Below are 11,732 nucleotides of genomic sequence, written 5' to 3'. Positions count from 1 at the left end.
TGAGGTCCTGGGATCGAGCCCCGCGTCGGGCTCCCTGCTGAGCAGGGAGCCTGCTTCCACCTCTCTCTCTCTTTGCCTGCCTCTCTGCCTGCTTATGATCTCTGCCTGTCAAATAAATAAATGAATAAAATCTTTAAAAAAATAATTATTTTTTTATGTTTTAACAACTTGATGTACTTCACATACCTACCATTCACCTATATAAAGTCTACTACTCATTGGATTTTAATATAGTCAAAAGGTTGTACAACCATCATCACAATCAATTTTAGTCCATTTACATTACCCCCACCAAAAAACCTTGCAATATCTTAGACAATCCCCCATCATCTCTCAAATTAGGCAACCAGTAATCTACTTTTTGTCTGTATGTATTTTTCTATTCTGGACATTTCTTGTAATAGGTGGTTATATTGGAATGGAATAATATAATATTTGGTCTTTTGTGAATTGCTTCTTTCACACTTCATGTTTTCAACGTTCATCCATATTGTAGTATGTATCAGTACTTTATTCCTTTTTGGTGCTGAACAGTATTTCATTCTATGATTATACCACTCTTATTTGCCCATTAATCAGTTTATGATCATTTGGGTTACCATTTGGCTATTCTGAATAATGCTTCTATATAAATATTTGTGCACAACTTTCTGTGAAGGTGTATGTTTTCATTTTTCTTGGGTATATACATAGAAGTAGGTTGCTAGATCATATGGTAACTAAGTGTAACTGCCAGGCCATTTTCTGCAGTGGTTGCACGATTTTATATTCCCACCAACAGTGTATGAGGGTTTGAATTTCTCGCAACTCTTGTTATTGTTCATCTTTCACTTTATTTATGGTATCCTTTGAAACAAAATGTATTTGATTTGATGATGTTTAGTTTATTGATTTTTCTTTTGTGGCTTGGTTTTGGTGTTATATCTAAGAGAGCATTACTTAATTCAAGGTGATGAAGATTTTTTTTTTTTTAAGATTTGTTTATTTATTTGACAGAAATCACAAGTAGGCAGAGAGGCAGGCAGAGAGAGAGGAGGAAGCGGGCTTCCTGCTGAGCAGAGAGCCCGATGTGGGGCTTGATCCCAGAACCCTGAGATCATGACCTGAGCGGAAGGCAGAGGCTTTAACCCACTGAGCCACCCAGGCGCCCCAAGGTGATGAAGATTTTCACCCATGGTTTCTTTGAAGAGCTTTATAGTATTATCTAAGATTAGGTCTTTGATCCAGTTTGTGCCAGTTGTTATAGCCATTGTGAGGTAGGGGGTCTAATTTCATTCTTTCGCATGTGCATATCCACTTATCCCAGTGCCACTTGTTGAGATTATTCTTTCTCCCACTGAATGGTCTTGGCACCCTTGCCAAATGTTAATTTTTGTGAAAATTAATAAAAGGAAACTTTGTTTAGAATGGACTCAGGAGACCAGTAGGGGGAGCTCTCAAATTCTACCACTTGACAATTACAAATCCAACAGGAAGAGGCCTACTTGCACGTGGATACACTTTACTATCCCAGTAGGAGGAAGGGTGTTCCTCATACCTTGGCAACAGCCCAGCCAATAAGAGGCTGTCACCGCTCAGCCAATGGAAAGCCATTATACTGCAAACTCCCAGTTTATGTCAATGGACTGTTGTTTATAATAGCTTTCTCAACATCCCCCTTTCCTGTATGAGAGCAGTTCTCGCTTTTGTTCTGTGGACTTGGACTATAGTTCTGCTTCAGCTTACTTGTTCCAGATTGCAATTCTCTGCTATTCCCAAATAAACCCATTTTTCCTGGTAAAATAAAACAGTTTTATCTTTTAAGGCTAACACCCTAAATGTGAAGGTTTACTTCTGAACTCTCAATTTTATCCCAAAAGAGCTGGGAAATTTAACCACTTACTGTGTTTCAGCCACAATCCTAATCATGAATTCACTTCTCCTAGTAATTCTATGAGATGGTCACTATTCTTACCCCCATTTTGTAGGTGAAGTAGCCAAGATACAGAGTGATTTACCCAAGACTAAACAACTAGTAAGTGGCAGAGCCAGGACCTTGTTAGGTCCTACAACCTGAACTTAGGATGACTGATTTGAGAGACCGAGCCTTTAATCATGCTATAAATAAATGTGAGAAATTAAAACTTAGAATTCCAACGAAGAGTTCGTTTAAAAAAAAAAAAAAAAACCAAAACAGGTGGAGGTCGAAGTGGTCAGTAAATTTGGAAAAGCACAAGAATAGAGGCTTTACTAGCTAGCTTCACAGAGTTTTAGAAACGAACCTGCCTGCCTTGGTTGAAACCTTTCCAACCCCAGCTTTAAGAATTTCTAAGTGGAAGCACCGCGTAAGCTTCTCTGGTTACTGGGGCAGTGCACAGCTGGGGTCGCCCTTTCCGCCCGCAGTCCCGCGGTCCGCCCACTCCCCTGCCCTCAGGCCCCACCCCATCCTCAGGCCGCTCTCCGCCGAGAGCCCAGAAGAGCCTGGAGTCTGCGCTCAAGGAAAGCGCTGTGCTGTGCGGGATGTGGTAAGTCTCGCGGGAAGATGCGCTCGTTGCCTCGGTTACAGCGTCCATGGTCCCGAAAGATGGCGGGGCGAAGTGTTGGTCCTCGGGTCAGTTCAAACAGACTCCGGGGATAGCAACTAGCTTCTTAGCCGGCCAGAGAACGCGGAACCTCATTTAAATTCAGGTCTGAAAGTCTCTTTCTCTTTTACAGAGTCGGAGCGTTTCAGGCGCTCCTCTCCCGCCGCGCGTTCAGCAACCTGCAGCGTCTGGACCGGACCTCCTTGCCAGGGAGGCAGAATATAAGTAAGAAATTAGGCCGTTCAGTTTTTCCTTCTTTCTTTTACCCAAATGAGGTTGCTTACAAATACTTTCGTGGTGACTGACTGGGTATTTGGGATCACTCACTGTTCACCGTTCTCCTTCCAACATCCTGTTCGCTCATCTTCTTCTTTTCTTAGCTAACTTCCTAGGTGTTTGAAAGGGGTGAAAATTTAGCCCAAGTAAACATGTTCATCAGCAAAATGATACTGCTAGAGGCGATTTGGCTAGGAGAAATTGCCAAATAGTTTAGTTTCTAGTTTAAGAAAATCCATTTAATTGGTACCTCTTGGAAGTTTAATTTTGTGACTTCTCCTAGGCTTGGTTTCTAAACTGAAAGCGTACTTCTCAGTGCAGTTGGAATTCCCGTTCTCTCCACATTGGTGGTGTTGGGAGGTTGTCCTTTCCTTCTCTGCTCTCAGTGTAATTACACCTATTCTGACAACACGTGCTTTCATTCTTGGACTATTTCCCTCTTCATCCCACAGTTTTCACACAGAAACCAGAGTAATCATTTAATTTGATCAAGTCAGTCCTTTGCCTGAAACTTTGCAGTGGTTCCCCGCTGCACTTTAGGAGGTCTGTTAAATCTGACTCCTGTGTCTTGTTTGATCTGGTGCCCTCTCTTTTTTGCCTCACAGGCCTAAGTTTCTCAGGCTTTTCCCTTGAGGGCAGTCATACTCAAGCCTTCCACCTGTAATGCTAAGCGTGGTCTTCCTGAATTATGTTAAGCTTCCTAGTTACTCTTTTTTACTGAGTTCGTATTCTTTGCAGTTAGCATAATGGTTACACATTAATTTGTTAGTGTACTTTTTGTCTGTTTTCTCCACTGGTCTGTAAATTCTTCAAGCAAGAGGCCAAGTCTATTGTCATTGCCTATACCCTTATAAAATACCCTTATTTTAACAACTCATTTTCTTTATAATTTACCTAGTTTAAATTAAAATTTAAGAAACATTGTAGCACTACTTCATATTGTTTAACAAAGTTACCACATGATCTATACTTAAAGCGTATTTATTTTTATTTTCTGACCAGTTTACTCTTTTTTATTTTTATTTTTTTAATTTTTTTTTAAAGATTTTATTTATTTGATAGACACAAGTAGGCAGAGAGGCAGGCAGAGAGAGAGGAGGAAGCAGGCTCGCTGCTGAGCAGAGAGCCCAATGCGGGGCTCCATCCGAGGACTTTGGGATCATGACCTGAGCGGAAGGCAGAGGCTTTAGCCCACTGAGCCACCTAAGGGCCCAGTTTACTCTTTTTTAAATTCAAGTTAGTTAACATACAGTGTAGTATTGCTTTCAGGAATAGAATTTAGTGATTCATCACTTACACATAACACCCAATGCTCATCCCAACAAGTGCCCTCCTTAGTGCCCATCCCCCACCTAGCCCGTCCCCTCCAGCAAACCTGTTTGTTCTCTATATTTAAGAATCTCTTATGGTTTGCTTCCCTTTCTGCTTTTATCTTATTTTATAAAACTAAAGCATATTTAAAGTTAAAATGGAACTGTACTGTCTTTTGATAAACTAGGCACTTGTTAATTTGCCATAGCAAATAGGAAGATAATCACTCTCCTCTATTTAATAAAATGAGTCTATTAACCCAGCTCAAAAGTGTACCTAAGCAACTGATCTCTTGTCCTTGCACAAGTCTGAATTAGCTTGCCCAACCACAAATGGTTATTTTCTTTACCATATACCAGATAGCACCAAATGCCTGCACTGGTTAGGTTAAATCATTTACTTACTTAAGGGTATATTTTGCACCTGGCTCTGGTGTGTTGTTATGGTCCTGCTTAAAATTGTCTTAAAGACATCTACAGAAGCTGTTCTATTTCAGCAGAAATCATTTGGTGGTAAAGGTGGCCAGTTGTTACTTGTTCTGTTATCTTTACTTGGGTGTGCAGATCTGAGGCATATATGAACAGAGGAGCTCCCAGGCTCAGCCTGAAGCTGTAGACTACTTCTGTGCTATGCAGAAGAGTAAAATGTCTGGCCATTCTTGTAGGCAGAAATGAGTTAATAAGAGAGTATTAAGCCACATGTTCTTGGTAGTAAGCATATATGGGATGTCTTCATTCAGCAGAACACAGCACTTCTTGGGAATCCCAATCCAAAATCTTCTATAATCAGCTCTTGTCAAATATTTGGAGGAAAACAATCTATCTGAGAGGATAGACTACAGAATATGCTGATGGCTCCAGTCAGTAGGTTTTCCATGTTTCATGCCTGTGTTCTAAAACCTGAAAGCTAAACAGTAAGATTATGTGATATCTGTTTTAAATGTACTGATAGCTGGTAGGGCAAGCCCCACCCCTCCCTATAACCCCACGCCCATAAATGCCAATTACATAGGATTTATAGATTAATTTGCAGAGCAGTGGCATCTTTGTGCTATTGAATCTTTCCTTTCATGAATATGATACATTTCCATTTACACAGGGGTGAGGTTTTTTTATGCCCTTTAATATTTTATATTACTACATGAAACTGTCACATATATAATCTGTTTCAAAGTGTCTTATAGTTTTTGTGGCTGTAATGAATGGCTTTTTTTCCCCCTTAAGCACACGGGGCTTGAACTCATAACCCTGAGATCAACACTTCAGCTGAGACCAAGAGTCAAACACTCAACTAACTGAGCCACCCAGGTGCCCCAAAAGTTGCATGCTCCACCGACTGAGCCAGCCAGGCACCCCACCTTGCATTTTTTTATAATGGCAGTTACATCATATGCAAAGTATGATAGTGTTGTCTCTTGACAGTTTCTCATGCATCTTCTTTTTTTCTCATTTTAGTTAGGACTTCCATTGCAGTATGGAATAGAAAAACTGATGGTGAGCATCCTTATCTTCGTTATGATTTTAAGGAGCCCACTTAATTTATCACTGTATTTGATGTAGAGTTCTGCTAGATTCTTTTATCAGGTTTAAGGACATTATTTCCTTTAATTCCTATTTTGAATGAATGTTAAATCTCATCAAAACTTTTTTCCCAAATTAATTTAGGTGATTAAATGCCCTCTCCCTCACACACACACATTTAGTGTTTTAATATATTGAACTACCAAGCAGATTTTTAATTTTCCTTTAAAGACTGCTGGATTTGATTGCTATAACTTTATGTAGGTTTTTCGCATCTTTGAACAAAAGTGAGATTGGCCTTATACTTCTTTCTTGTTCTTTTCCTTCTGATTTTAATATCAGTATTATCCTAGCCACATGAAATAACTGAATAGATTTCCTTTTTTATTTTTTCTGTTCTTGGAAGCTTTTTGTAAGCAGGGATTATCTACCTTTTGGTTAAAATTGTGAAATTGAGTATGATGTATTTTTTTGATGGAATTTTTTTGCCTATCAATTCAGTTTAATTAAAGATTATTCATTTGTTTAAATGTACTAGTGCTTCCAGAATAAATTTTGGTTATTTGATAGTTTTCTAGAAAAATGTCCACTTCATGTAGGTTTTAAAAGGTAATAGCATAACTATGCTCTAATATGCTAATTTTTTTCATTTTAATAATAGTTAATGCTTTTTGAAATTCCAGTATAGTTAGCATACAGTGTTATATTCATTTCAGGTTCACAATATGGTGATTCATCAATTCCATATGTCACCTGGTGCTCATCACAACAATTGTACTCCTTCATCCCCATCACCTGTTTCACCCATCCTCCCACACCCTCCTCTCTGGTTAAGAATCTGTTTCTTGGTTTCTCTCTCTCTCTCTTTTTCTCCCTTTTGCTTATTTGTTTTGTTTCTTAAATTCCACATATGAGAGAAATCATGTGATATTTGTCTTTCTCTAACTGACTTAATTTCACTTAGCACAGTACTGTCTAGCTCCATCCAGATCTTGGAAAGAGCAAGATTTCATTCTTTTTTTATGGCTGATTAATATTCCAGTGTGTGTGTGTGTGTGTGTGTGTGTGTGTGTGTGAGTGATAAGTTTTAAGTCTTGTCTGTAACCTTATACACATCTTTTTGAAGCTTTCCAGTATTATTTATTTTTGTCTTTTTATCCACCTTGCTTGAAGGTTTATTTTATTGGTCTTTCCAGAGAACTAGCTTTTGATTTTGTTGCTAATCTATGTAATTTTTTAAAACTTCATTGGTCTTTAGCTCTTCTAACTATGGTGGATTTTTTTTTTTTTTACTTTTTAGTTTAGTTCTAATTTAATTTATATTTAGTTTACTTTTATTTTGTTTTTTAGTTTTTTCTTATTTTTTAATAAATACATTTAATTTCTGTAAATTTCTCTCCAACTACAGCTTATTTGTATTTCAGGAGCTGTTTTGATATGTATTTCTTTTGTGGTTATTTAGTTTTAAATATTTTATGATTTTTGTTTTGGTTATTTAGGAGTTTTTTTAGTTCCCAAGCATATTGGGTATTTGCTTGTTTTATTTTTGTTATTCTAAATTTATTTTTAATTGCAGTATGATCAGAGAATATTTACTACTGATTTTTAAAAATATATTGAAACCTGTGAGCAGTACATAGTCAATTTTTGTAAATGTTCACGTATTCTTCATAGGAACGATATTTACTATTTGATGACTCTCTTAGCTCAAGCTAATTAATTTGGCTGTCCATAACATCAGTATCCTCACCTTTTTCCCTGTTAGCTCTGATGATTCCTGTTAGAGGTGAATTAAAATAAACTATAACTGTAGTTTAAAAAATTCTCCTTATAATTGTGTCCATTTTTGCTTGGATGCTATATTGTTTGATTTACTTAAATCTTCTAGATGAATTCTTCTTTTCCTTACTATTCAGAGCCATTTTTTTTATTCCTTTATTTTCAAGCTTCTTATGTCATTTAGCGTTAATAGCATCCTTTTTATGTCCTGTCTAATCATTTCTGCCTTCTGATAGGTGAATTTATTTATATTATTGGGTTATTAATTTAAAGTTATTTGACCCATCTTATTTTTTGTGTTTTCTTTTTACTACCCCTTTTCTTTGTTTATTGTTTTCTGTCTTCTGTTGGATTGAAGGAATTTTTGTTACGTTTTTATTTTTCTTTTTCTGGTTTGGAAGGCCCTTAAAATACTTTAACTTTGTTTTCCCATCTGTTAGGTTAGGTAATGATTTACTTCCTGTTTCTTTTAAATACTCCTACTCTCCAGGTTATCATTAACGTTATTTTTATATTATGTACTAATTTGGATTTATCATATTTTCAGTTTTTTTCCTCATCATGATTTTTTTTGCAGGTTCAGCTTCTTCCTTCCTGAAGTGTAGACCCTTCATTACTTCTGAGTCTCATCTTTTCTGAAAATTTTGTTACATGACATTTATTTTTCAATGAGTTTTGCTGCACGTAGGATTTTAAATGGTCTGTTTTCTTCCTCCTCAGTCCATTAAAGATAACACTTATTTGTCCATTGGAATCTAGAGATGTTGAAAAACCATCTTAGGTTTTTAGAACATAATGCCAGTAGAATATTTTTCTTGGTTCTTTTATAATAATTCCTTTGGTAACTTGAAGATTATTTTTGTCCTTGAAGCTCTGCAATTTCACTATGATGTATACAGGTGTGGGCTTGTTTTCCTTCTTTCTCTTTTTTAAAGATGTAATTTCTAAGTAATCTCTACACCCAGTGCGGGGCTCATACCTACAATCCCAAGATCAAGAGTCACATGCTCTACCAACTGGGCCAGCCAGGCACCCCTGTTTTCTTAATTCTACTTGAGATTCATATCTTTCCTCAATTTAAGAAAACTCTCAGTATTCGTTATTGACATTCCCTCCTTTTATGGAATTTCCTTCTGCAACTTCTATTAGGTAATTAGACATCTGTCTTTGTCCTGTAGTCTTTCTTCAATGCATGTTAACCTCTCTTTTGTTTTTTTTTGTTTCTCTATCTCCTTTAGGTGAATTTTCTCCTGTCTTCTCACTCATTTCCTCTCCAGTTCATTGTATTGTTCAGTGTACCATTGAGTTTGAGTTTTTAAGTGCAATAATTGTTTTTCATTTATGTGATTCTATTTGGTTCTTTTCGAAATTCAGTGTTCTTTTGTAATAAATACTTCTTCTTGCCTAATGGTTTCTATTCCTGCTTTTGGGGGAGTGGGCAAATGAAAAATGCTGATTTAAAAATCTTTTAAAAATAGATTTTAGATTTAGTTTTTAGATTTAGATGATTCTGTTACTATGGTCTAAATTTTGTTGTGTCTACTAATTCTCTGCCTCAGTGATTCCTTTCTTTATGCAATTTGTTGTCTTTGTGAAGTCATTTTTAGCAGGCTTTGCTTTCTGAGAGAGTTCCATATATTCTAGGTAAGTGTTTTTGTAGGTTGATTTCACATTTACTTTTCCTAACTTATCAGAGTTTTCACTGGTTTTGGTGTGGCTTTCTGTACTAAAATTTGGCATAGGGTCACTATACCATCTGAGTAAATGAATTCGCTGTGTTTACTCACAAGAGTCTTTTCCACCCATGGCTCCAGTTTCATTTCCGTTTACCTAAGGTTAGGGGTAGTGTTTTTGTAGTCTGTGTTTCACAGGTGTAGCCTTTCATGACTCCCACACATGCATCAGTTTTTAGCTGTTAGATACTTTTGGCTTCTGTTCCTGTTTACTGCTCTCACTTTGAGTTGCTGCTTTATTTTTAGTGCCAGGGTATTTCCCTTGCCTGAGCTGGAGCTTAGCAGTATTTCCTACATTACATTTTATCCAACACGTCCATCGGTTTGGAGCAGAATAGTGTTTTGTGTCACCTCAGAATACTGTATTGACTAGAAGCTTCTATTTAAGTTCTCGTGATTCTTGTTAAGGAAATACGAAAAATAAAGTAATGGCATATTAACTGCAACTTCAAGTCTTTATTAAATATTTTTCTTTTGATTAACTCATCCTAAGATACAAAATATTTCTTAGAACATTAGACTGTTTTAAGAAGGGATATAGTGCTACTTTTTTTTTCCCCTGGGAGTGGGGATTGTCACTAATTTTTGTTCCTTCTGAATCACCTGTTTAAGTAAAACAAGAAGATGTTTTAAAAATTGCTCCACATGTTCCCTTCATATAATTTCAAAAGAGCCTAGATGGTCTAGAATTGTGAGCTGTCAGTAAAACTCAAAATTTTTATGCTGTTGAAGATGTTTACTATCGTGTTAACCTTTAAAATTGAAAAAAGGATTTGAACAGTAGGAACAGTTGAGTACATTATATTAAGTGCAACTCATTACAATATTGTGTAGCCGTTTAATGCATGAATTATAGATTATGTAGAGCTAAACAATTCTATATTTGTATGGGAAAACATAGTATAGGTGAAAATTAGAAGGGATATGAAAAATAGAAACATTTAGATGATGGTGATAGGATTATGAGCAATTTTATCTTTAAAAACCATTTCCTTTAGTGATACTGCCATTCTTCCATTCAAATTGGGCCATATAGTACTCCTGTTCTTTGCCAGATTCCAAATAGATGGGGGTAGGAAAAGGAGTGGCAGGTGGCGGTTCAAACAAGCACCTTTGTTTCTGAAGCTGATACTGAAGTGTATAACTGAGATGTGAGCCACATTAGCCCTGCTCACTAAACCCCAGATTTACCTCCCCAGTTGCAGCAACACCCCCAGACCAAAACAGGCCTCTCCCCCATCCTGCCTCATTCCTGTCCCCATTTGGAGTTAATCCCATGAGGATGAATAGTGGAACTGAATTCAACCCACCCAATTTATTCTACCCAAATAAATCATTACACCTGAAGTGAGGGCCAGAGAGAGGCCAAGAGTTAGTGTTTGAATTTCTACCACAAAAGATCATGAAGAGTTGGAGGTAAGTGTTCTAATAGTAATGGTAATTTTAGAGTAAAAATGTCATGTGTATGTTTTGGCATTTCTTGATCAGTTAAAGTGTAGTTACTGAAATTTAATTACTTTTATTTTTGTTAGAATCTTCAGTATATCCCAAATACTAAATTATTTTTTGCTTTTAGGCGTTTGAATGCAGAATTAGAGGCAAAAACAGCTGATCTGGTCCGACAAGCTGAGGAAGTGATAGTAAGTGAATGTGCGATTATTATTTATTTCCTATGAGTGCTAGCTTTTTAACTTTCTAAAGTGCCCAAAGCATAAATTTTTAGGTCAATGAATTATTACAGATTGAATATGAATATATGAATAGATGCATATATGCACTTGTGTTTTTGATATGCACACATTTCCTAAGAGCAACTGAAAAAGTGTTTACCATTTAGATGTCCCAACCATCTAATTAGTAAGAACATTGATATTTAATAATCTTTCCCACTACTTTAAAATTAATGTTTGAGAGTAGATGTATAGAATAAATGCTGGTAATTCAGTAAGGTTAGAAATAAAATGGGCTCAGGACAAAAGTTGAATAAAGGATAACAATTATCACTAATACTCAGATGATAATTTGTTTCTTAAATTCTGCAGTTGGATTTAATTCAAATTTTTAGGGCTAGACTAGTCAGATTTATAGTTAGAAAAAAATGTAGTGAAGTTATATCACTAGACAAAGTCAGTATATTTTGCCCCATTCTGGCTGCCAGATTGGTTGTTCCAACTTTAAGCAGCAATTTAAGAATTAGCATTCCCATTATTTATTGATAGGCTATAGTAGTATTCCTTAGACAAAGAAAGTAGCTGTTTTCAAACTTTTTTCAATTTTTACTTTTTTACCCTAAAAAATTATATTTTTTTCTTTTAAATTCTCCACCCATCCTCCTTGGAGGTGGTAGTGAAAAATAGGCAAAAATTTGTTTTAATGCCTTTTACAGATCCATCATTATTTGTTAGTTTTGTAATAAGAATATTTCAGGTAATATAGATAATGGTTACAGATTTGCTAGTTTCATTTATAATCAAATATTTTATTAAAAATAAATTTTTACATTGGGAAGGGTATGTGCTATGGTGAGTCCTGTGAAATGTGTAAGCCTGATG

The 11,732-nt window shown here is 36.1% G+C and overlaps 1 protein-coding gene across 1 annotated transcript in view; it reads left to right on the top strand.

Moving 5' to 3' along the window:
• The first annotated feature begins 2,488 nt into the window (after positions 1–2,488).
• TEX9 (testis expressed 9) overlaps positions 2,489–11,732 on the top strand; it is a 61,771-nt gene continuing 52,527 nt past the window's right edge. Inside the window, exons 1-3 of the mRNA XM_032864884.1 lie at positions 2,489–2,590; positions 2,695–2,786; positions 10,757–10,820. Coding sequence (XP_032720775.1) covers positions 2,522–2,590; positions 2,695–2,786; positions 10,757–10,820 — 225 coding nt within the window. The 5' untranslated portion in view covers positions 2,489–2,521. The remainder of the gene's footprint in view (positions 2,591–2,694; positions 2,787–10,756; positions 10,821–11,732) is intronic.

This window comes from Lontra canadensis, unplaced genomic scaffold, assembly GCF_010015895.1.
Source record: "Lontra canadensis isolate GAN:19392208 unplaced genomic scaffold, GSC_riverotter_1.0 scaffold28, whole genome shotgun sequence".
NCBI classification, from domain to species: Eukaryota; Metazoa; Chordata; class Mammalia; order Carnivora; family Mustelidae; genus Lontra; species Lontra canadensis.
This window is presented reverse-complemented; position numbering and strand designations above follow the sequence as displayed.